The 25,160-nt window shown below is 41.7% G+C and overlaps 2 protein-coding genes and 3 non-coding genes across 5 annotated transcripts; all 5 read right to left on the bottom strand.

The window, feature by feature from the left end:
- Nucleotides 1–1,359: 1,359 nt before the first annotated feature.
- On the bottom strand, nt 1,360–3,496 carry nppcl (natriuretic peptide C-like). Its single transcript, XM_069656548.1, has 3 exons — nt 3,283–3,496; nt 2,356–2,533; nt 1,360–2,138 (listed from the first exon to the last, which is right to left on the bottom strand). Exons 2-3 carry the CDS (start codon nt 2,452–2,454, stop codon nt 1,842–1,844), a joined length of 396 nt encoding a protein of 131 aa, XP_069512649.1. The 5' UTR covers nt 2,455–2,533; nt 3,283–3,496; the 3' UTR covers nt 1,360–1,841.
- Nucleotides 3,497–4,994: 1,498 nt separating this feature from the next.
- Nucleotides 4,995–24,381, bottom strand: ncapd2 (non-SMC condensin I complex, subunit D2). The gene is made up of 32 exons (XM_069656160.1): nt 24,318–24,381; nt 23,737–23,856; nt 23,554–23,629; nt 23,403–23,461; nt 23,135–23,310; nt 22,477–22,622; nt 21,940–22,067; nt 21,622–21,745; nt 21,359–21,506; nt 19,976–20,173; nt 19,740–19,874; nt 19,569–19,656; nt 18,904–19,117; nt 18,652–18,770; nt 17,375–17,599; nt 17,094–17,268; nt 16,546–16,630; nt 16,196–16,332; nt 14,318–14,450; nt 13,901–13,976; nt 13,588–13,803; nt 13,312–13,472; nt 12,206–12,317; nt 11,940–12,063; nt 11,414–11,569; nt 8,094–8,271; nt 7,911–8,005; nt 7,652–7,732; nt 6,550–6,733; nt 6,300–6,468; nt 6,088–6,207; nt 4,995–5,218 (listed from the first exon to the last, which is right to left on the bottom strand). The coding sequence occupies exons 2-32, from the start codon at nt 23,852–23,854 to the stop codon at nt 5,136–5,138; spliced, it is 4,239 nt and encodes a 1,412-aa protein (XP_069512261.1). The 5' UTR covers nt 23,855–23,856; nt 24,318–24,381; the 3' UTR covers nt 4,995–5,135.
- LOC138584819 (small nucleolar RNA U85) lies at nt 19,219–19,525 on the bottom strand. The gene has a single exon (XR_011305467.1). It is a non-coding gene; the product is annotated as a small nucleolar RNA U85 (small nucleolar RNA).
- Nucleotides 20,371–20,673, bottom strand: LOC138584824 (small nucleolar RNA U85). Its single transcript, XR_011305472.1, has one exon. It is a non-coding gene; the product is annotated as a small nucleolar RNA U85 (small nucleolar RNA).
- Nucleotides 22,720–23,051, bottom strand: LOC138584820 (small nucleolar RNA U85). Its single transcript, XR_011305468.1, has one exon. It is a non-coding gene; the product is annotated as a small nucleolar RNA U85 (small nucleolar RNA).
- Nucleotides 24,382–25,160: the final 779 nt, after the last annotated feature.

The raw sequence follows: 25,160 nt of genomic DNA, 5'->3' as shown, positions 1-25,160 counted from the left end.
TATGGCTGCAGTCCAGTTGTCCGGGCATATCTGAACTACCCGGAGTGCATACCATGTCCTGGCCTCTGCTTTGCAGCTTAAGGTCAAAGATGGGAAGGAAAGGTCAGGATATAATTAGACAGGTTGGTCAGCCAACACTTGGTCCTGTTATACTCTCAGTACTGTAAATGCAGCCTTATACAGATCACATGCTCTTTCTCTATTACAACAGACAAACGATACCCACAAATATCCGGGTGAATTTATTATTAAAGTTCAGTTGAAGGGTCACAGTAAGATTATTTTTAACCCTTTCACAATACTAGCAGCATTTCTGTGAATAATAAAGAGTTAGTTTCTTATTAGAAAGTGCAGTGACAACACAATGTATGGATTGAAGGTTGGCAACCTTTGCACAAATAAGTGTGCCTGTAAAAAAGGCCTTTAAGTACATTTGTACAACTTGTGTCCAGTGCAAAGTCCAGAGGGCGACTCTGTGTGCGGAGGAACAAATAAACACATGATGGAGTGAGACTGCCACCTAGTGTCGCAACAGAAATTTCCATCCATTTAATGTCAACTTCATTAAAGTGCTGCATGCAGGAAAACATGGGTTGTCTGTCGCTCCTGAAAGTATGATTTTAAGTTTCTCCCATAAATTGAATCAGAGTTGATCTGTTTAAATGTTTGTATTTTAAAAACTACACCGCTGCCAACAGGTTCAAGATCAATGAATTAAAACTCAAAACAGCTTCTTCTCAAGGTCAATTCAGTAGCTCTTGTAGGTCTGGAGCTTTCAGTCATTTCATACTACATTTATAAAACTTGAAAGAGGCTCATATTAAAGTCTTGTTTTGGTCATTCTAACAGACCCATGCAGATTGCCTTCAAAAGAATTTGCGTCTTGCTCTTAAATTAGGAACATTGTTGGTGCAAAATGTACATTTGGATCAAATGCATGTATAGATTTTCTATAAATACCTTGTTGAATTGTATATGAAGGGAAGGGGTGGTATATTATACAAGCTTTTCAGAAAATGATGCCAAAATATGTATGACCATTTCTATGTAGAATCCTTCTGCCCAGGATGAATGAGAGCAGCTACGGATGCAGCAGGGGGGTTTTATGATTGGCCATACAGACTGCAATAAGATGGGGAAGGAGAAATAACTGACTTCAACAGCCATGGGAAGATTCAATAAAGCACCTTGACATAAAATAAAGACCTGTCAGGAGAATTTAAAGCTCTACACTGAGGGACAAATTGGGATGACGCGTGTGGATAGAGGCGGCAAAGTGGGATTTACTTGAGGGATAGATGTGGATGTTTAATCTGACAATTAAACGTTTAAATTGTGAGAGAAAAAACAGAACAGTGCTAATGTCAAATCCATTTATTCATGCAAATCATAAGTAAACATAAGAACAAACAGCAGGAACTACAGGTCTTTTGATTTCCACGTCCTTACACCTGATGTTAAACAATCCTGTGGCCACAATATGTCTAAACATGTTTACATTTACTGAACGCAGACAAAGCTCGAAACACAAGTGCTGCTTTACTTAGAAAAAAAGCCCAACAGTAAAAGATGATCTTTTAATGTAAACATAGCTCACATGTTCTACTATACAATTAAGTTCTTACACATGGAATAAACTACAGCTGCTCTGATACAACAGCCACAATAGTGTGAAGCGTCTGATCTATGGTACCTACGCTGGATGAAACCACATTAGCAATGCTGCGACTTTACACCTCACTACATTTAGTCTACTTGCATGTCAACATCCTTCTCTGCATGTGTGTTTTTCTTCTATCATACTCTAAGAAGGATGTCATCAGTCTCTTTTTTTCTCCCCACTAACAGCCCAGTCCGCTCATGGACCCGATCCGATCCAGCTTGAGCCCAAAGCATCCTCTGTTCCATCCCCTCCGTGACCGGTCCGGCTCTGCCCGCTTCTGATTGGCCAGAGCCCCCTTCAGCAGACGCAGCCAGGGGGTCTCGGCCTGCGTTTGCGCGTCAGCCCATTTAGGGAACTCATCTGCTTTGGCTCCTGAGGAGAGGGTGGACTGCTCCTCCGGTGGGCTGTTCAAGAGGTTCTCCAGGTCGTCCAGGGTCAAAAGGTCATTGTAGCGCTCCAGAAACTGCTCCATGAACTAAAGGAGGGAAAAGAAAGAAATGTAATCGTCAGAGAGAGTACGAGAGGGGGATAATTTAATCAGTGATACATTTCATTACTGTCTCCCCCTTTTCTTTCCTGCTCTCCCTCCCCTTCGTGGAATATTCTCTTAAATCTCTCATGCACTCAGACTCCCCTTCAATCCACTCTTTTCTCCCTTTTTCATCCCTTCCCCATCCTCCCCTCCTCCTTACCTGCACGGCATCAGGAGAAGGGTGCAGAGCGCGAGCCTCTGTGATCTCCAGCGGTGTGAAGACGAGCAGGGCGGCGCAGAGCAGCACAGGAAACAGCATGGTTGCAGAGATGACTGACAGGAAAAACTGGAGCAGGAGGACTTAAAATACACGGAGGACCAAAAATACAGATACAATTCTGTGGAGGAATAAAAATATGTATTCAAAAAAACCCATCAACATACACATGCAGAATAGATTAAAAGGGGGGTTTGGTCTTGACGTAAAAAAATATTCACATCTTTGCAGACAGTTTAACCAATCCTCAAATTGTCTTCAGGATTTTATTACTCAAATTCTAAATATGGAGTTTTTTTAAACCTAGTTTTATACATGAAGGATAAACACTGTTACACAGACGCAATCCAATAGACAACTATGGTCACCTGCTGAATTACGAAATTTGCAGCCCTCTGTCCCTGCTTACATTTTAAAATCTACTTTACAACATTCAAACAATTAAGTCGATAAAATAGAAAAAGGATACATTTACTTTATATTAATAAATACAATTCTTCTCATTTGAGAAGCAAGACTTTGCTCTCTATTTAAAAAGGTCTCTATTTAAAGATTAGAGTCCAAAATATGCTGATATCTGACTGTAAATTTAAGAGCATTTTGTCATTTTCTAAATCACAGAATGATGAAAAAAAGAGCTTTTCAATCAACAATTTGACAAAGTTTTAACTTACTAAACATGTTTAAATCATAAATCTATATTCTCAGCTTTTGACTCAGTATAAAATATGGAAATTAACTTCATGCAGCTCCATTTGTAGCAATAACCTGTCCAAATGTAACTTTTTAAGGAAGACATTTTTGCAAGAACTACAACAAAATTTAAAAGAAATAAGGAAGAATGGTCTAAGAAAAGTTCTTGGTACTCACCTGTTGTTGCTTTTCTCTCTGAGCTCGGGTTGTCTTCTGCTCTCACAGACTCTTCTCCATGTCCTTCGTCCTCGCTCTCTCGGCTACCTCTCACTTGTTGGCACCTGCTGGGGGGAGCATCACTATCTCACTCGGCTGGCTCCTCCTCCTCTTCCTCGCTCTGTGATGGAATTGAAAGGATGATTTTTTCTTTTCTTCCTCTTGCGTCTGTCCTCTTGGCAGAAGCTGAATGTTGGGGCATCAGCTGGGATGCTGCAGAGGTTTTGTAGAGCCAGAGTTGACCCCCTCCTCCGCCTTCCATCTTCCTCCTCCTCATCATCATCTCCTTTTTTCTTTGGAGTGATGTCATAGCCTCGGAGAGAGTGATTGTCATTGCCAAGGTGACTGTGTGTACTGTGCACTCTGTGAGCCAAACTGATGCCACAAAGCAAGGTCAGAGGGCAGCGGCCGGCTCATCAGTGAGACCAACGACTGTCTGAACAGGTTCACGTTTTATGTCACGACTTAATCTGAATTATGCATTTCCCATATGCTTAACGACACTCCTCGTGCATATTAGCCTCCTATCTCCTCATTGTCTCTGTGGTCTTTCCCAGCATGCTCTGACCTCCCCTCTCTGCTGGGTAAGTTACAGTCTGTCAGTGCCATCTGCTCCCTGTGCCCCCCGCCGCCAAATTACAACACTAGCAGGAGCTGCACGATCCGACACAGCGACCTCAAAGTTCAGCAGCCTCTGATTATTTCAAGTAAATAAACCCCTGCAATTACAAATGTGCGTCAAACACACGGGAAGGCATTCAGTGGGTATCTTCTTAAATATATTGAGTGAATGAGCGAGGTTTTCAACAAGCAGAATCAGTTTTTGTGCAGCTCTAAATAGAGTTATAAACAGGGAGAATTTACTCATGTTTGCGCACCGAACACCCACTGAATACATTTTACTCAAATTTGTCCTCAGATAAAAACCTAAGTGCTGCTGCAATCACACCGTTAGCCTGTTGTTGGCAAGTGTCTTTACATAACATATCAATCACACATACAGAAATGCACCCCTCTCATCTTTTCGGAGAGGACAACGTGTGGGAGAGGGAGTAGGCGAAAAGGAGAGAGATTAGCGATGTGGGGAGGGAGGGAGTGAGGGGGGGTTAAACTAGCGTGCATGAGAGGAGTGCGATAAGAGGAAAAGTAGGCATCGGAGAGTAGGAGGAGGAGGAGGATGGGAGAGAGCAGAGGGAGACCTACAAAAGAGATTGATTACAGGCGAACAGAGGCGGCCAACTAGGCAACAGCAAATGTGTCAGACAGAAAAGAAAAAAAAAAAAAAAGTAAATAAACAACAAGCAGAAAGACTCACTGGTGAGGAAGACAGTGAAAGAGACTGTCGTCTGATAAGGCTGAAATATGAAATGACCGAACGTGAAACAAAGTATTGAGAGAAATGAAGCGGAGACGCACGGAGGATAGTAATACTGTCCCAGCAAGCTGTGACAATCCATTAAACACCGCTGTCCAAACACAAAGTACAAGCAGACATTCAAAGCTGCTTGTAATGATCGTATAAATTTGCTTGACATAGCCCAGCTGACACCCAGCCCTTCACACATTTGTACGTGTCAGCCTCGGGAGGGGGTGAGTGACGCAGCTCAAACAAAGACAGACAGCCGTAGAGTTCTTATCAAAACCAGAACCAGGTTTATTAAAGATGTCTTGATTCTATGTCATCACACTACTTTACCAATATCTTTAAAATATACAGAAAGATTAAAAAGTAAAAATATGTAAAATGCAAAAAGTTTCAGATAAAAAGGTTAAAAGGAAACAGAAATAGAGACAAAAATAAAGACAGAATAAAATCAGTTTCTGAGGCGAGCTCGTCGGGAAGTGCGGGCGATGGGTGTCGTCACTTTGGGGGTCTCGTTCTCCGCCATGACAGCATCTGAGGGGGAAAATAAATGGGGATTAGAAATTCAAGCAAGAACAGTCATGCTCTCGTAGTCAGAGCTGCCACAGAAAAATAATTGTTTCAAGGGTCATAATATTTTGAAGAAATGAAGTCGGCTCTTTTCCAGCATGGTCAAGGTGGGAATGTAGCAGCGATATTCTGCCTTATGTTGTATTAAAGGTATAAACATGGCATGGGGTGGCATGACGTAAAAGTCTGAGTAAAACAAGACCCGACAGGTGTGCGCACCTTTGATGAGTTTTTTGCTTTAAAATAACAAAAGCGTCATGATGACATGATACAGCAACATTGTGAGGCTTGAGGTGAGTCTTAATAATCAAAAAAAAAAAAAAAAAAAAAGAGTACTCAAAGAATCGTGGCCTGAAAAACACTTTTGTGTTGTTATTGTCTTTTTTAAAATTCTTTAATAGTTGGATTTTTTCCCCTTCAAGTTGTCATCTATCAAATCCATCCCCAGATCTTGGATTAGTGCTGCTGCAGGAGACAGCTCACTTTAATTAAGAGCAACTGAGGCACAACGGTCCTAAATCTTTCTCAGCCCGGTGCTCCAAACACCCTGAACTTTGTTGTATTGAGCCAAAGAACATAACCAACTTGTGCCACAATAATCAAGTCTATTCAATACTTTGTTTGCCTTGTGTGATAGTTCTGTGAATTTACTTTGCTTTTATAAAGGCAGTCTGAAAAAGTTAACTAAAGTCCAGACTTGGGGCAGAAAATCGGACGGGCGTATTTTTATTATATTTAAGATGTTGCTTCAAAGACAGATTAAAGATAAAACATGTCTTTAAGAGCAAAATAATCTGTAAGAGGCTTGTTGAATTAATAGTGGCTGCACTCACCTTCTTCATCCTCCTCTTCATCACTGCTGAAGGTGATCACCGGTTTCTTGGACTTGCGAGATTTCGGAGGAGTCACAAAACTTTCATCGCCGCGGCCAGAAGCTGAAGGCCGTGCTTGACCTGGAAAAGAACAGAACATGTGTGAGTTTGTTTTTGATTAAAAACATGTTCTGCAGGCACATTTTCTGACAGAGAATCTTCAGATTTCTGACCCCTCTTTGGCCTCTGACGACCTCTGGTGGGCAGAGGTGTGCGTGTGGTGGTCTTCCCAGTGGATCCTCCTTCTTGTGAGTTCTCCTCATCCATCTCTGGACTTTCAACGTTCTCCAGCCCGCGTGTGTGAACTGCAGTCAGCCGCTTTTCGAACTCATCTACCTGGGCCTGAGGAGACAGAGCTGACATCAGAAAACAAAGACTTCAAAATAAAAAAGCATCCAATTGAAATGGAGCCGTATGAGGCACCTTAAACTGAGGCTTTGCCCCACGGCGGAGTTTGGCGGTGATGGAGAGCAGAGGCTGGTAGACTCCAGGCTCAGTTAACTTGTCACTGTAACACTCCCAGCACTCCTGCAGCCTCTTGAAACCACGCTCACACATGGACAGCAGAGACAGAGACATGGCCAAGTCACACCACTGACGCTCGGTCCTGAGGAGAGAAGAAGAATGAGAGTCAGGGGGAAGCCTGATTAGAAACCAGAACAGGCAGAGAAATTCAGAGCCAGAGCAGTTCACACAGGTACAGGTAGATGTGTGTTTAAACTGGATATGTTGCCAAATTCAAAGGTTTACATCATAAGAGAAAATATCTATGCCTCAGCCTCACAATGTGATTTTACCATTTCAAAATACCCTAGAATGCTTTTGTGTATTCTGCCAATTATGTCTCTCCCAATCATGTTTTAAAAATAAAATATTATGCAATGGAATTTCCTGCAGTATATATGATAAAGTATGTATGTTATCTGCATAAAAATATAAGTGTATATGATGGTATAGTGGCATTAAAACGAGGCCACAAAAGACACATTTGGTTAAGAGAGGGGTGGAGTGGTGGAGGCAGCTGCAAACCCCACGCATGCTGCGTTTCCCCCGCAGGCTGACTCCCTCTATATGGTGGAAAATTCTAGATCTTCAACAAAGAAGCTCATCCCTCATGAATATAGCTTTGCCCCGGCATTAGGACAAAATCTCATTTTCCAGGAACCTATTAAACCTAAATTCACTTTAGCATTGTGTAATATAAAATGTCCTTCCTTTGAGTATGGATGAAGCATGAGTCACAGGCAGCCTGAAGCCTGGCCAGGCCAGTTGTTCTGACTACATTCCCCAACTATACAGGAACAGCGTTACCATGACAAATTGAGTGAATAAGATGTCAGTGTGGAGGTGACAGGTGAACTGAACTGTGAACTCTTTAATTGTCGTTCTCTCTTCACACCCACTAATTATCCACAAATCCACCCCTGCATCTCGCACAAATTGAGAACTGCAGGACAGCAATGAGCAGAACAACAACGGGAAAAAAAGAGAAAAGATGGAGGTCAGAGATGTGAAAATAACTCACTTGGCAGTCCTGAAGCGCTGACAGAGTTTCTCCACCAGAGACTCGGTCTGTCTCTCCTTGGTGATGTAGGAGAATAGCTGTCTGAAAACACACACACAAACACAACACAGCCTCTGAACAAAGCTCCCAAAATAGCAAAGCTCTTAAGTTTGTCCAGAAACCTTCCTCAACAAGTCACGATGAGTCCTGCTCAGTATGGTAATGCTCTCTATGGACAGAGGCTGGAACTAGACACACACTGAAATGCCACGAAACTCACTTCATGATGGTGTTGAAGTCCTCCGAGGTCATGCCTCTTTCTGGGTCTGACAGGCGACTGATGATGTCTGGGAGCAGGTTGTAGATTGCGTTATCCTGATGGATCACACCGAGAACAGAGTTAAAACCTCCCAATTATTCCGTCTTTATTAAGGGTTCTGCCTGTGTCTCTGTGTGTGTGTACCTTTGAGGCCAGCTCATTGAAGAAGTTCAGGGCCAAGCTGGTGATGTGAGGCTCGGGGTCAATTAGCAGCACAGCTACCTCGCTGACTTGACCTTTGACCTTGAGGACATCCTTAAGCACCAACTGAGTAAGAACTGTCACAGCTGTCTGCCGCACTGAAGGCACCTCGTCACTGAGCCTGGGTGAGAACAGGAAGTGAAATTACTGGCTGATTATTTTCTTTTTACCTCTTCTGTGCTCGCAGCTCTGTGAAGCTGCACTTTGGAACTGTGGTACTTTGAGCTTAATGATAAAGAGCTAAGAATTGCTAATTAGCAACAACCACAAGCAGAGGCTTGTCATTCAGCTTGCAGGTCTGATGGTGGTGCTGGATGATACCAGTTGTCCTCAATTAGCTTAACTGAGTGATGTGGTTCTACATCAACACAAAATGTTCTGTCAAAGTTTTAACAGCTTTGGTTGATTTCATTTAACAACAGTGCACATTTTAAACTGTGAAGACTGTTGTGGGGTTGCTGCTCATGTTGCCAGCACAGTCAATCAAATGTAATTAAATCACACCCACGCAATCCTGATAAACATATTAGCTGACTTTTTCTATGTCAAACTCCAAATAAATGATCAGAAATGATCTTCTGAGCTTTGATTCCTGCTCATGTAGTCACGAATACTTAAAAGGGAGCAGTTTGTAAGATTTAGGGGGATTAACTGACAAAAATGAAATATAATATCCATGATGATGTTCTCATAAGCTCATAATCACATAAAATTAGAATCTTTAGGGGGGGTTTGTCTCTTCAATGTGGGCCGTCATATTTCAGCAGAAACTAGCAAATGTAACAGGCAAGCGTCATGGCCACTGGAGGTTCTCCTTCACACTTTGGAGGTTTAATGAGCCGTTTTTCAGTTGGTTACAACCTGGAAACTGGAAACGCTTGCAGCCACCAAATCCTACACACTCCTTTAATATTACAGTGATCTGCTAAAGATTTTAAACCAACATGTCATTGGTTTTAAGGCATCGCCAAATTAATTTTAATTCATCCTTAGGCGAACATTATAGTGACAAATGTTATGACAATCAATACGATAGTTGTTCAGACACACACGGAGGCTTTTAGAGACATTTGTTTAGGTCTGTAAAAAAATCAAACGAAAATGTTTTCATACATCTGGAGAACAAGATTTGTCAGCCAGCATCTCTCTGCAGCAGTAATGTTTCTCACACATCAACAAATTGCAGCGTCTGTGAATTGGATTGTGCTCTTGAACATATTTCTGATGCATTGTCCAGCTCTACGCCGTGATGATTCATCCTCTGGGAAAAGGTCAAAGTCTGTTTAAATCATTGGGCCAATTAATCCTAAAAAATTATGATAATATTTCACTGGGTGCTCACAAAGTTTGATCCGCTGGTGGCGCCACAGGGGAGGGCGATCATCACAGTCATACACACAGCACAGTTCAGCCTTCGGAAACCAACCAAAATTCATTTCAATTGTAGTGCAGATGGACATTGCCAGTCCTTTTTGACACCTACGCATTCATCATTTCCCAGTTCGAGTCAATTAAGCGTCTGTAAAGACCAGTTTCAGTACCGTTCGGCTTCGTAACCCAAACAACTGTCACAGCCTCAGCTGAATACAATGGGATTGGACAGGCTGTGGCAGGGCAATCTGATAGCACAAGGAGACCCATTTAGACTTACCCTCACCCAAAACCAGAGAACAAAAGAAACTCATTAACCATTTCTCATTTCTGCCAGAGAGCAAGACTCTTTGGCGGAGGATCAGACACTTGTGCATGGCACTTCCACATGCCAATGCGGGAGCTTACAACAGCAATGAACAGGGTAATTAATTCTTAACACGCTTATCAGGAGGCTCCAGGGCAGCAGCCTTAAGAACAGTGGAGGTGTTGGTGTGTGGGAGACAATTAGGGAACACTATGAAAGGCTTATCAGGTAGAAAACACTAGAAGAGAAATGACGCATTGAAAAAAGAACGGAATGTTTTACACGTTAGAAACACCTCACTGTGAGCTTTATCAAACATAATAATTAAAACCACACTTCATCCAACAGAGCAACTTCTGCTTCTTAGTTGTCTACTGGGAAACGGTGCTACTATGTACAGGAGAAACAGAGGGGAACCATTAAGTGCTTTATAAATGAAAGTGTACCTACAAGCAACAGCCCTTTGACCTTTGACTTCACCCACAATTATCTCCTTCTGCTCATCCATCTGTTCTGTATAATTACAGCACACAAGTCATTGGTACTAGTCACAAGCTGTAACACACTAATAATTAAGCTGCTCATGTCTACAATCACCCTTGCTTAAGGCGATGCAAGGCTCCACCCCAGTTCATTAATGGTGGGTGGGTGGGTTTTCTACTGGCCACGAAGCACTGGCTGGTTTCGAAGGCAACCGTGTAGGTCAGAATACAAGTCAGATACTAGCGACCGCCCACGTACATCATCTGAAAGTTTGCAACCCCTGCCCCATCAACAAGTCGTGAGGGAGAGAATAAACTTTTCCCATCTTGTGGTTCAGTGGAGCATTGTGACAGCTGCAACACCTCAGTGACTGAGAGGAAGAACACACTGCGACTTGGTGCTGCTGGTGGGATGAGGAGAAAGACGGCTCAAGTGTGCAAGAAGAGGGGCGAGGAAATGTCATTCACATTACACCCACTCACTCACATTACAACCTACGTCGTGGCTGAGCCATAGGATGTAGGTTGTTCTTTATAATGTTGGGTAGTAAAAACAAAACAAATCTACGTATATGATGATAATGTGCATTTAAATGGAAGAGAGTTAATTGGCGTGAAGTCTGACTCACAGGATGTAGACTGTGTGTATGAGCCTGCCAATAAGGACGCCTATTTTAGACACAATTCTCTTCCTCTTCTGCTATCTGGGCATCACTGTTTTCAAAACACTCAAAAACCCTTCCAGCTAGCAAGCTATGTGTGAAACCTGCAAGTTTTAGGGAAGATGTGGGACGTGCAATGAGGCTGACTTGGTTGATTCTTAAGGTGAGATTTTGCCATTTTAGGCTCGCCTCACAACTCGAAATTTGTAAGGGCATCTTTGCTGCACTCTGAAAAGAAGAATAAGAAAAATAGAACCTAAAGTGTTTTCTCCCTCAGTTCAGGATTATGAAAGGTGCTGCTAGACCTTTCTCCGGCACCAGTACAGTTCTGAAACTTAGTGCGTCTATGCGGGACTAATAAATATAGCAAAACAAGGATGAGCATGAGAAGCTAATAAATCACTGTTAGTAAAATTGTAACTGAATATGGCATTGCATTACCTGGCATAGAGATTCTGTGTCCAGGGCTCCAAAATGTTTGGAAAACGGACGGTGAGGTCTCCCAGGGCTATAATGGCGTTTGCCCTGACCACAGGAAAAGCTGAGCGCTCCAGCACCGTGAACATGAGGCGGATGTTTTCTTCACATGCTGACGGGCTGAAATCAGGGTTAAAAGAAATCACAGCATATAAAGTTATTGTAATAACTCAGGTCAGTCTGTTTAGGGTTATTTTTAGGAAAGGTCAACATTTTGTCGTTTTTAATTAGGCATTTAAAAAGATTTATTATCATAGAAAACTGTGGAAACCAGCAAATTTATGGCATTTGTCCTTGTAATGGAATGATTGGGATGTTTAACTGGGTATAAAAAGAAACATTTGGATTAAATGTTCGAACGTTGTAACTTTTATGAAGACAGTTTGTGTTGACAGAGAGATTAGATGACATTAGATTTAACTGGGTTGTACCTAAGTGGCAGCTGCATGTAAGCATGATGAAAGAAGACGGTATTAGGCCATGTGTTTACCTTATCATCATGTACTGAGAGAGTGCCAGACAGGCAGCGGTGGTGAGCTGTGGGTGGGAATAGCGTCCTGGGGAGCTGCAGACTCTCACCAGCAGGGGAAGGAATGCACTCAGCAGGTTATCCTCTAAACAGACAGGGAGGGAGAAGGAGGAGGAGGGTGGTGAGAAGATGTTGAGTATGACACAATTATAATATCAACATCTAAGTGACTATGAAGAGTGTGGGTGGGTTTGGCACGAAAAATAAAGACAAGGGGTTTTTATTACCTGCCAATAATTCAGTCTCGCAGATCTTTCTGATGAGTTCAGCCTCGGTATCTTCAGCAGAGGCACCCATCAGCCCCAGCTCCTCCTCCATAGCACTCTCATTGGCTGCTTGCTGTTGGAAAAACACAAAAGGTTTAAAAATCTGCTACTTCTCTCCAACATAATAAGGACATATTTTGTTGAATTCTTAGAAGTAAGGTTGAAACCCTCTCCTATAAAACTGGCTGGACTCTGGAGAGCCTGTGATTTTACATTTTAAATCCCAGTGAGTCTGAATAACATTGACATTGACATTGATAGCAAAATGTTTGTAAACTATAACTATAGAAAATGTTATACCAGACTTTCAGCTGCTAGGTGCAATTTCCCCTCTAGTCCATGCCATTTCCTGTCCATGCAAGTAAATTTGTAATATAAAACACTGGAAATACAGTTTGAAAGTGCGTACAATGCGTTTCCATGTTTTCACAGCGAAAGGAGGGAATAAAAACACACATGGATCCACAAAGTCTTCTCACATCACTCATGTGGCATTTGCAGGTCAATAACTAAAAAAACTTTCTATGTTTAAGTCCAATATACAGATTTATTTGTGAGCCATTCTCCGTCTCTTAGAAGTGACAAAAAAATAATAAACAAAAACGAAAAACTTTTGTTGCTTATTAATGAGACATTTATCTTCTAGCTCCCTGATGGGCTGAACCATTTTGAGCTATCACTCATCCGTCTGTGTCACTTGAATAAATCTCATTAAGCCATCCTGCTGGGAATCTCCCACGCAGGGGGTTGTTTTGACTTTGTTTTTATTGTTAAGTATCTGCAGAAGAACTTTTAAATAGAGTGAACAACAAATTAGGCTTGACAAGTCAGTTATGAGCTTATATATGACTTGAACAAATTATTGAATAACTAATTCATTGCAGAGGAAAGCAACATGATTGACATATTTGCAACAAAAAACCGTAAATGATAGATTGATTATAAAGTTAGTGGATTATTTGATTAGATCATTAAAATAACTTAAGTTTTAGCTCTACATGGCCTTTCTCAGATCTAATTTCATAATGCATATCCATCCCAATTCACCTGTACAGCATATACATTACCTTGGCTTTGCTAGATGGGCCCTTTTCTTTCTCCTCCCTCTCCTCCGTCTCTCCTCTCCTCCTCCGCAGCTCTGCGCTCACGCTGCGCTCAAGGTGCGACACCTGCCAGAAAGCCACGCAGCCACACATAGCCAACAGCTGGGCCAGACACACACAGTTCACTGCAGGAGAGAAAGACACATGGACACGTGTCATGAAGAGTATGTTAAGAAAGCATGGAGCATTGGGAGCGCTTACACTGTGTCATTATAGACAGAGACATAGACGGGGACTCACCTTGATCACCTTGCTCATTGGACTCTTGAGATCCATCCTGCATTTGGCTAGCTTCCTTGTTGACCTCGGCACCTTCTGCAATCTGATCAAGTAAGAGGCGAGCGCTGCGCTGGAGCAGCCGGGAACACAGCTGGTCAGGGGACTCAGCCAGGAAGTAGATGAGACGGACAGCCTGTTCCATGAAGCTCTGCCAGTAAGGGTCTTCCATCACCACACCTGGAGCAATTACCCACAGATTCGAGAAAAGATTAAAGAAGGCTAAGACAAACAAACAGAAATTTCTCAATAAACGGGGACACTCTGCTGCATTTACCGTAAGCGAGAGCCTGTGTGAGGCAGGTGAAGAGCTGGTGGTCCTGGGGCAGTCTGAATGGAGCGCCTTTTGATTGCTGGTGGACATAATGCAGCATACACAAACACTGTGTTGAATACCTCTAACTATCTAGTGGCCTCTTACTGCTGAAAAGATACAAATATAAACCCACCATGCATTTCATTTGAACAGACAGAAATTCTTAATACAGCAACAGAGTGTAAACCTAAAGTCCAACAACAGTCATTAAAACTGACATGGGTGTGATACCTTTCATACAGGCATGATATTACCTGCAGTTGGTGTTCGTTGTAAGCATGAGGTGGTGTTCAAAATCATCATTAGATCTTCACATTAAAAGGTCTTAAGTAGAGTGGCCTTCTGGTAACAAATAAACACTTAGAAGTTTCTTCTTACCCTGACATGGTCAGTGATGCCACAGATGGTGATAACAGTGTCTCTAGCCAGAAGAAAGTCTTCAGTCACTTTTTCGCCCAGAGCAACAGAACAAAGGGTGTCTAGATTACTGAGGACCACCTCCCTCTCTGCCCTGTAAGATTCACACATAAAACAATTGTAAGAAGAGATTTTATATTCCCAAATGGTCATGTGATTATGCAAAGTGAAGTATTAACATTTCTGCCCTACATCATCCCAAACCACTGTGCGCTGGCCTTGCCAGTTCTAGGCTGCTGCCCAGATAATGCGTGTAGGAGGACGGGTTATGAGAAGCACATAAGATTTAATAGGTTATGAATGCTGCCGACTGGATGAAGAGAGGCAGCAGTGTGGGTGGACTGCAGATAGTCTCTCTTTACTCTCTCTCCCGCGCTCACTCTTCCCTACAGCAGCAGCGGTCTTTGAGGTAGATTGAGGGTAAAAAAAAAAAAAATATATATATATATATATACACTCAGTGAAACGCACTGGCAAGGAGCCTAGTTATATGGTCGTGACTTCGATTACAATGAAGAGGAGCCGAGGCAGAGCTTGTTCTCTGACTAATGAGAGGATTCGCTGAATGTCAAGTAGCGAAGGCAGGACCAAACTGTACGAGGAAGTGCCGTCATGCAGCGAGGAATATTGCAGATTTTACATAATGTATAAAAAAAGGGTTTGTTTCGTCTATAGGCAGAAAGAAAACTTAATTGGTAAAGTTTTGACTAGAATCTGGTTCATTTTAATAAAACAGGAAATGGAAAAATCTCCTTCAAATGCAATTTTGGAGTCAGTTCATATCTGGATCTAAGAAGCTCATGTTGGCGCAAGAGGTGTTAAGTAGGACTGCAAATGTTTTGCCATGAACTTATCCAATTCTATAAGTTGTTATTCAACTGAAGATCGCAATTTTGCAATCAAAACATTATTTTACCAAACTCAATTCACAACAAAAATGAACATAAAACAAAGGTTTATGTGTAAATATAACCGTGCTGCTGCAGCTTTAACATGTGAGATTCCACAACTTCCACCTAATTAAACATGTAAATAAAAGATGTATTGTGGTTCTGAAACAGAGACCTTTGAGACCTAACTAATAAACATCTGATCTTCTTTTTCCCTCTGCTGACACCAAATCTTATAGAACAATCATTTCACAGTATCTTGTGTATGTTTCAACTCCTAGTGAGGAAGAGCAAACCAGATAGTAAATTTGAGCTTATCCCTATTCAGATCTGCTGTGTTTCATGAGTGGGAGCATGATGTATAAAAAAGGTTCAGAGTTCAGCACAAAGTATAATGGCATCATAATATTTTGCCACATGCAAATGCAATTTACCATTTTGTGCAACAGGACTGCTCAGTGTTGCAGAAACATCGTGACTCAGTCTAAAACGGCTTCAGCAGAGGGCAACTTAACTCACATCTCTCCTCATCCATAGGATACAAGTAGTAAGTCTAAACAAAACCTGCATGCACTGCCGTTCATGTTGCTCTTCATACAACAGGATGCTCTACAGTATGTATTTATCATCCAGTCTAATTGTGCTAAACATTCTGTATTTGTGTTTGCGTACATCGCCACCTACTCTCTTGCACTGCGTAGTGTCATTAGGAGTACACTACAACCAACTCAACAAAAATGTATGCACCGTGACCACTTATCAGACTTCTCCTTATGTTACTCTGCATGGTCAGAGTAGGTGGAGCTGAGTCACTCGGCTAGAATAACCAGCCAGTCAAAGGCAAAAACTGACTAAACCTTTAATTTAGTAAGCTTTCTTGACCCTATTACTTGTGTAGAAATAAGAAGTTTGTTTCTTAGGAGCATACTGTAAGTGCTCCATGTCTCACCGTGTCGCCATGCCCAGCAGCAACACTGCAGCTCGCCTGTGTATGGAGGAAGTTTCTCGTTTGCCAGTATACCTCTCCCACAAGACCTGCACGACAGTGGACTGCAGATTGCTGGAACTGCCAAAGAACTCCTGAACCTGAGGAAGCCATCCGAGACATGTTTGGTTACAACTCCCTGCATGCTTTATTATAACGTATTCAACACATAAATACAGTAGAGTAAAGAAAACATACTTTATACACTGTTAGGCTGGTACAAACATGTCCTTTAAAATTCTGCAGGGTTGTTTTTCTACTACTGACCATCATACACAGAAATGATCCAAATTACAGTAATAACGGTTACTCACTATTTCCTCAAGACATTGGATGGTACCCAGAGATGCATCCACCATCAGCTCAGACAGGCTGTCCACAAGAGTCTGGGCTTTCATCCTAATGAAAGAAACGTGACAGCTACTTTAAGAGGACAACACAACACATATCCTTTCAAGGTTTTTAAGGTTTCTTGCATCACTAAACATTGTTCTAATGTTAACTTGTAAGTCAGACAGCCAACAAAACTGTAATTCTCTGTAAAATTATAAAAATATAAAATCACATTTAAGTGCAGAAGGGATAATAAGGAGGTAGGACAAACAAATCTGATATTGATTTCTGTCTGACACCGACTTAAAAAAATGGAGAATGTACAGACAAACTTTGGAGAACAATGTTCAAGTCAGGCCTGATGCTTCCCTACATATAAAACAATGATCCCAGTGTCTTTCACACAGTGAAGCATACAGCTTATTAATTACAGGCAGAGTTTGGATCGATAGACAGTACTGGGCCAAAGCAGAAATATCCAGATCTGAGCACATATATTGTTATGCGTGTGTGAACCTGTTTTACAGACCTGATGGTGTCTCCCTGGGGGTTCAGATACAGGCGTCTGTATGCCTGAACCACGGCGTCTTTAATTGCAGCGTCAGTTGACCACACCAGAGGCAACATTTTCCTCACCCCACTGACAGAGTTGGCAACACTGAACTCACAGACTGTCACACAAAACTGCACGGCCTCCTGGACCACTAAAACAGAAGACTTCAGTTGTCAAATGTGAAAATATCTGCATTTTCTGTTTACATTCATAAATTATATTAAATACATCTAAAGGATGTGCACATTGCCTTCTACCTGACGTGGTTTTCCAGTACAGCATGGAGTTAATGACTGAGATTGCTCTCTCCACTTGTAAGGCGAAGGTCTCAGTGTCTTTCAGGTACTGCACCAACATCTCCTGCTTTTTCAGCTCCCCTTCCTCCCCCTCCTTCTCTCCCTCCTTCTCTCCCTCCTTCTCTCCCTCCTTCTGTGGGGTTGGTGGCAAGTTCTGGCTGAGCTCAGACGTGTCCTCGTCAGAGCCTGAGGTAAAAAAAAAAAAAAAATCAGGGACGATATAATGTAAAGTAAGTTCGGATTAAGAAGGATTGCTAGAAGAATTGAACCAATAAAGCATTTTCCATTGCTGCTGTATTACTCAACTCCTCCAGCAGCTGCTGTACAGTGATTAAGTTAAATGTTTCCTCATTGCGGTAAGGCTTTTAGTGAATGTAGGGTAGCCAGAAGTGTTAAAATCACATTAAGAGGATACTTAGGAAGTGCCTTTGTACACTTGTCTCTTTTGCTGTCTGCCACTGTGACAGGGCCAGTATATATTCAGTGTATAAAAGAGAAGAGTTGAATTGACACTTCGGCTAAGGATTACATTTTTGCTTTTTGGAGAAAACCCATCACATGAAAATTAAGACAAAATAAAGCCAACAAATTATTGTTCAACTTGTTTTTGCGTTTGATTGTCCTGTTGCTTTTGTCTTTATTTTTACTTGTCTTATTTGTATATGACTATCATCATTTTCATTCTTCTTATAATATATATATATATATATATATTTAAATTGTAATATGAATTTACTTTTTTTGAAATTCCAATTAAAAGTTTTCCCTTCCTGGACTTTTGAATACCAAATATGTCGTAAAAAAATCGCAAAATCTGAGAAGGCACTTCATACGTCCCGATCCATGTTTAACATAGTAACAAGTTTCACATTTTCATTTATGTAATGATACACACTTTTGGTAGCAATGCACCATGTGTATCTGGCATGACTGTAAAACTGGAGCATAGTGTTGGTGGATGATGTGTCACACTCAGTCATCCAGTGTTATGAAATATGTTAGGAGTGTTTCATGCTTTACAGTGAATCCTTTGCTCACACTCTTGGTAAAGGCAACCATTCTAGACAGGTCAGTTTGAATGAACTGACAGTAAAAGATAATGTGAAATGCATTTACTCCAATCAAGAGGAATTACAAAGAGCTGAATCTTAAGTGTGTCCAATCTTGCTTCCATCAGGACTAATATGAGGGAGCACTTTGGATAAAAATGCATCATGTGAAGTGAACTCCAGCCTTGCCTTTAAAAATCAGAGCCAGCGTGTGCATTAAAGTCTCGGGGGTGATAGTGGACAGCGAAGCAAACATCTCAGACTCAGGGAAGCAGCTGTGGGCTCGTATACAAAGACGCACAGCATTCCTGTAGAGAGGGAAGAAAAAACAAATCTTACATATCAACGTTTCGGCTAATTGACAGTGCAGGTGAAATAAATCCTTCAGGTGGTGACACTTGAGTCAACTTTTACCCAGACCAACACTGCTTATAGCATCACCTGTACTTGTTGACACGGAGGTACTGAGCAATCTGCACTCCGGTTGCTCTGTCGTCTTCTGCCTCCTTGTCTTCCTCCACATCCCCGTTGTCGCTGTCCTCCTCCTCCTGCTGCTCCTTCTCTGCATCACTTGTGGGCTCCAGCTCTGTCCTGACGGTGACGAGCAGCTCAGGCTCCATGGCGGCCCACAGCTCAGATGCTTTAATAACCGCCACTGTGAGGAGAGAGAGGGAAGGGAGGAAAAATACAATAAACTTGGGATGATTCAGATTAGAGCAAGAAAATTACAAAGAAAGAAGGGGTCGACCTGGACTCTGCCCTCAGATTACCAAAGAAGCAACTCATGGCTAACTGAACAGCAAAGAGAGCTGGGTGATCTCCTTGCCTCTTACACATGCACACACACACACACCACATGCACACTGTCAGCTTTATCGTCCCTGTGATTACTCCACTGTAACTTAACGGGGAATAATTTGGGTCGAGCTTAACTACTGTAGGCAGGCCCTTACAGCAGAGCAGGAATCCTCCCCTGCACTGCCAAGATTACCTGCCAGTCAAGGCAAGAAGTACCCAACTCTCATTCAGCTAGCTCGTATTCGCCTTGGTCTCATCATAGGGCAAAACTTTTAAATGCTTTTTGAAAGATGACAGTTCATCCTCACCGGGTGCTTTTCCCTCCAGTTTCTCTTTCATTTCTCTGAGTTTAGCGGTCTCCTTTTCCAGCGGTTTCTTCAGATCTGCGCTGCTCAACTGAAAGGAACAAGAGTATAACCCAGTAAGAAAAGTGAAAGCATTCACTTTTTTGAATCCGGGTTAATTTGACTTTTAGTTACCTTGCAGCTATAGGGATTGTGTGCGATGAAGGCTGCTAAAAGTTGGATGGCACTCTTGACCGCATTAATGGATTTGTCCATCAATCGTCCCACAGCGAGCTCCATCACTTCACTGTACCTACACAGGGGCAGTGCCTAAACACACCAATAGTTATTATTACAAAAGTAGACACAATATCATTAGCTATACATTTTATATTATATATATGATATATTTTAATTTAATGACAACATACTTTGCTGTTTACGATGCGTGTGTAGACCTGTAACACACGTGCCCTGACATGGGAATGAGTGTCATGCAGGTGCTCCTGCAGGGTGTCGAAGAAGCGATCGCGGTCAGCTTTACCGGAGTCATCCAGCCCGTCACCACACAAGACCCGCACGAGGATCTCTCCCAGCACCTCACACACAGCAACACGCATTGCGTGACTCTGGGAAAAAGTGGGAAAATGTTAGTCTGCCTCTTAAGTTTTTATGTGTCGTTTCAGTCCAAACAACAATACTCTTTAATGAGGATTTAAATATTGTGGCATTTAATGACGAATGTTGCAAATGTGCAATAATGGGAGAATAAGATAACATTTCAGTATGATCACATTTCCCAGAGTGCAGATGAGTTTCTGGACTGTGCCCTCAGATTACCAAAGAGCAACTCATTGCTAACTGAACAGCAAAGAGAGCTGGGTGATCTCCTTGCCTCTTACATTCGCACACGCAAAACACACACTCACACACACTGTCAGCCTCCACCCAGCATTACTCCTCTCTGACAGTAGAGGAATAATTTGGGTCAGGCCAAGTCACTGTAGGCAGGCCCTTACAGCAGAGCAGGAATCCTCCCCTGCACTGCCAAGATTACCTGCCAGTCAAGGCAAGGAGAACCCAACTCTCGTTCAGCTGGCTCGTATTCGCCTTGGTCTCATCATAGGGCAAAATCAGACTGAGCAGGAAGAAGAATCAACTTATTCTGGGTGTGGGGACGGGACGTTTCTCAGAGGAATCAGAGTTTTTGCTTTCTCCGTCCAGTTTTATGTGTCAGTAAGTTACTACAGTTTTCAAAATTATTCTTTAAAATTCATACTTGAGCACTGACATGTTTGTTTTGGCTATTGTAGTCCCCTTTTTATACTCACTTTATGATAAATGCAAACTGGCACTTAGACACTAAAACTTTATTGAATGCTGTGAAGTCTCAGCCTTGTCTGAAAACTTTGCAACTAGGGGTTTGTAGTTCTGTGAAGCAGAAAACATTGTAGTATCTCTCTTTTACAGAAAGCCAACAAAAAGCTTAAAGCCCCCCTTCTCTGCTTCTCCTTTGCATCAGAATTTTCTAATATGTCTTGACATTACTGAGCCAAGCTACTCACAATCCAGAATAATGATGATGAATGATGAAATCAATGTAGGTATCTGACCACTCAGTCCTCCCAAAGCCAGAAAAAAAACATAAAAAACACAGGTGGTTTTGAAGGGCAAAGCAAGAATTCATTTTTGGGTATATAATTTTCCTAACTCAAGCAAGGGGTGTATGTTCTCTCAGAGAGACTTATTTCTTTGCATGGTCAGCCCTGTTGCTAAAACACAACACAGGATGAACATGTGGAATTGTGCAGTACCTCTCCTTCCAGGTGTGTGATGAGCACACTAATGTTGGGGATCATTAATTCAGGCACTTGTGAGCCAAGTTCTGAAAGGAAGGAAGCAAACGCTTTGACCCCTGACCCCTCTCTCGCAAGCTCCTCACTTGACTTCTGACCAATCTCCCTGAGGAAAAAAGAAAAACAAGACATGAACTTCTTAATTTGTGGCCAAAGAAACAGAACTCCAAAGAGGAATGCGTGTTGAAAACTGAACTTGCACACAAGTTATGTGTACTGACCTTATTACTTCTCCTATGATGGCCCTGACTCCATATTCTGTGCTCCACACTGACACTGCCTGGGCAAACACCGAAGACAGCTGGTCGAAGTGTTGCAGCAACTGGATTACTTTAACACTTGCACCTGTAAGAGTTAAGAGAGTATAAAATAAAATCAAACTATTAGAAAGAAAAAATACATTCCTTCTTGTTATTCAGATTACATTGTTGATTTGGTCTTCCATCTTTATAAATGAAGTTCTTGAATCTGACAGGACTGACACGCCCCATCAGTAATAAAGCTTGCTCACAGGTTCAGAATGTGAATAAAAGACTAACCCAGGAGGTGATTGTACTTCTTGATAAGGACCCCCAGTAGGTGGATTATACAATCTCTGGTGGGTTTGCTCTTGACATGGCCGATGGTTGGGTTCTCAAGTAGTTTATAGCAGCAGCAAGTCACACAACTAAAAAAAAGGGACAAAACAAAGAATTTAAAGTTTGTGTTGTGGGTAACCCTGTTTGAAAAACAACTTGAGGTCTGGGTCTACATAAAACATTGTGTATCTATTAGGGAATTATGCAGAAATATATGACAGTGTTTTTGGTGGTTATTTGCTAAATTTGATGTATTGATTCGTGTAGGAAGAAGCAGCTGCCTGTGACTGTTAGGAAATTTCAGAGATATTCTGACCTTATTAGGTTTGCTGCGATATTATTAATGGAAAAGAAGGTCATTTATTCATAAACTCAAATTACGGTGACAATGTTGTCAATGCTGGGCAGAGATCCGGTGAAGAGTGGGAAATGACACCAGCTAACTGAATTTAAAGAGCTAAACACTTTTCCCCCAGAGTTTCCCATTCAGCACAGTACCTGATGAACTCTTCCTCCACCAGGGAGAGGCTCCAGAGGGAACGTATATCAAGCTGGAGTAGTTGGACAAGGGCCTGCAGCACCTTCTCTCTCTCAGAGTCCCACTGAAGCAGTCCTTCTCCACCACCTTTGCCTTTTTTACCACCCTGTGGAAGTCAGACAAATCCTGATAAACTGAACCAGTCTGGCTTCAGAGATACTGTACTCATATAATGGACTAAATGTAATTGAATTTAACAAACATGCCCTCAGATTACCAAAAAGTAGTTCATCCCTGTCAAACCAAGCATATAGACTATAGACCCTTGCAAGCTGATACATATACATTCGTTCAACAGACACACAGAGACAGACAAACATTCTTACACTGTTTGACACCTCCTACTTGTCCCGTCCCATTGCTCTTGGGGGGCAAAGGTTGTAGAAGGACAGTCAAGTTGACTGTAGATGGGGCCTTACAGTAGTGCAATAAAACTCCACCACACTACCAAGACTACCCATCTATCAGCAGGCAAGAGACCACAATCTCTTGGTCATACCAGATCATAAAACTTGCCATAATCTCATCAGTGGGCATTTAAAATGGTTAAACCCAGAACAATTCACTTGCATAGGTGCAAACTAAGTATTAGTTAGCTAAATTTCTTTTTAAACATACCTTTCCAGGTGCTGTGATTATACTCTGTCTATAAGATTCACTCTCAAGGGTTTCTGTTAGTTTGCAGAGCAGGTAGACACTCATTTTGACTGCATTGAGCTTCTCTTTGTGCTCTGCAGCTGAGACTGAAGTAGAGGCGAAAAGTGCTGGAAGGGTGGCCGCCAGGCCACTGACCACTGAAAAAGAAAAGGCCAGACAGTAAGCGACTGCCCCAGCTTACCTGGGTTGTTTTTGTAACAATATGATAAAAGGGGAAAAAATAGCCAACCTTGTATCAGTAACTCCAGAGCATCTTCTTTCACACCCAGCTCCACTGAGTTACAGTGCCTTAAAAGTAAAGACAGTAGCTTTGTATTTATATAGTTCTTAATGGCAACAGATACAGCAAGATTTACTATGTATATTTGATCAATACTTACTGTAGCACGCTGTAGCACGTGTCAAAGTGTTCCAATATACACAAAGGACCTTGGCTTCGCAATGCTACCTTAAACTCTGTGTGAAGGAGAGACAAAAAACTTCTTTGAGTCAGAAAAAGATCAACCCAGAAGAAAATCTCTGACAGAGAAAAAGCAAAAGGACATATAAAATCCAATACTTACTACTGAGATGCGATGGCAGCTGTTTTGGAGAAACCACATCCTGAACGACGTACTGGTTGATACCCCCGGTCTTCACCAGGTCACCAACGCACACAGGCACAAAAAAGTCCCACGACATCCCTGCGTCAAGAGAAGAGCCAAACAAAGAAACAATTAGTGTACTTTGAAAAGCAGGGAACTTGACTTTTTTCACGAGGTGAAACGGCTTAACAGATACCGCTGCAAAGTTTGGTTCAACTGTTGCTACATAACGAGGTACGGTCGAACTCTTTGATCATCATATCAAGAAGCTATTATTCCGTTATTTAACCGTAACTGTGCTAAGCTAAGTTCAAATAACGTAACATTAAACTAAAAACTAACTTTAGCTGATATTTTCGAAGTTTTTCTGTTAGCCAGCCTGTTGTTCCGCTTTGTTGTTGTGAAAATGGTTCACTGCTTGTTAAGCTAGCAGGCTAACTAGCTTGGCACGCGCAACTGCGTAGCATAACGTCTGGACTGTAAGGTCATTTAACAGAAAAGTATGCAGCTAAACATGGCCAACAATTCCGTTTTACCTATCTAGAAACCAAAATGCTTACCTGTGGTGCCTGCTGTCCTGTTAGCCGCAATTTTTACCTCCGAAAACAAAAGTGTAGTCTGCTCTATCCAACGTCTGTCAGCGGTTTGAATCCGCAGGTTTTCAAATTTATTTGGACATCGCGCCAAAGCCTTGAAACTCTGACGTCACATTCCTGCGACGTCTTAGCCAGAAGTCACACAAAATACAGTAGATCATACAATTTAGGATTTGGTCTGGACCATGGTCTGGACTTACTGTAACAAATATTTAGTTAACAACAACGTTACTGAAGTAAGTTTTAAAATCATACATTTAATCTATTCGACAAATTCTGGAGATTGCATTGCAAAATGTTAAGTACATAAATTAACATGACCCAGTCATCTGGAAAACGAATAAATGCAATCGTGTTGTACACAAAACCTAGGCAAAATTTGCATAGGTTATTGATGCCTCTCTATTTTGATGTAATTAATTTTGATACAACAACACAAATCAATCTACAACGCTTTTCATAAAGTATTTTCTCGACAGTCATGCTGAATCAAAGGCTGTTCTGTGAGCGCATAAGCAAAGAATTAGCACCCCTGTAAACGCTAAATACAGGGTGACTCGTAATAAGTAATAAGTTATCTTACAAATCAAACATCAGAAGATATTAGTAATAGTTTTTTTAATTAAAACGTAGGCTAATTGTGTCATTTGACATGCTTAAATACACTTAAACCACTACAGAAAAAGTTCAGATTAACATTTAATAAATAAATATGACTACAACAACGCAACAACGTTGACCATACACAGTACAACCATATACTTAGTTTCACATACCCCTGTTAATTATGTTAAAGTTTCGATTCGC

The sequence above is a fragment of the Semicossyphus pulcher genome, unplaced genomic scaffold (genome assembly GCF_022749685.1).
Source record: "Semicossyphus pulcher isolate SPU_LCO1_2020_fin unplaced genomic scaffold, fSemPul1.0.p SCAF_9, whole genome shotgun sequence".
NCBI classification, from domain to species: Eukaryota; Metazoa; Chordata; class Actinopteri; order Labriformes; family Labridae; genus Semicossyphus; species Semicossyphus pulcher.
The sequence above is the reverse complement of the archived record's forward strand: the minus strand, read 5'-3'. Positions and strand labels throughout refer to the sequence as shown.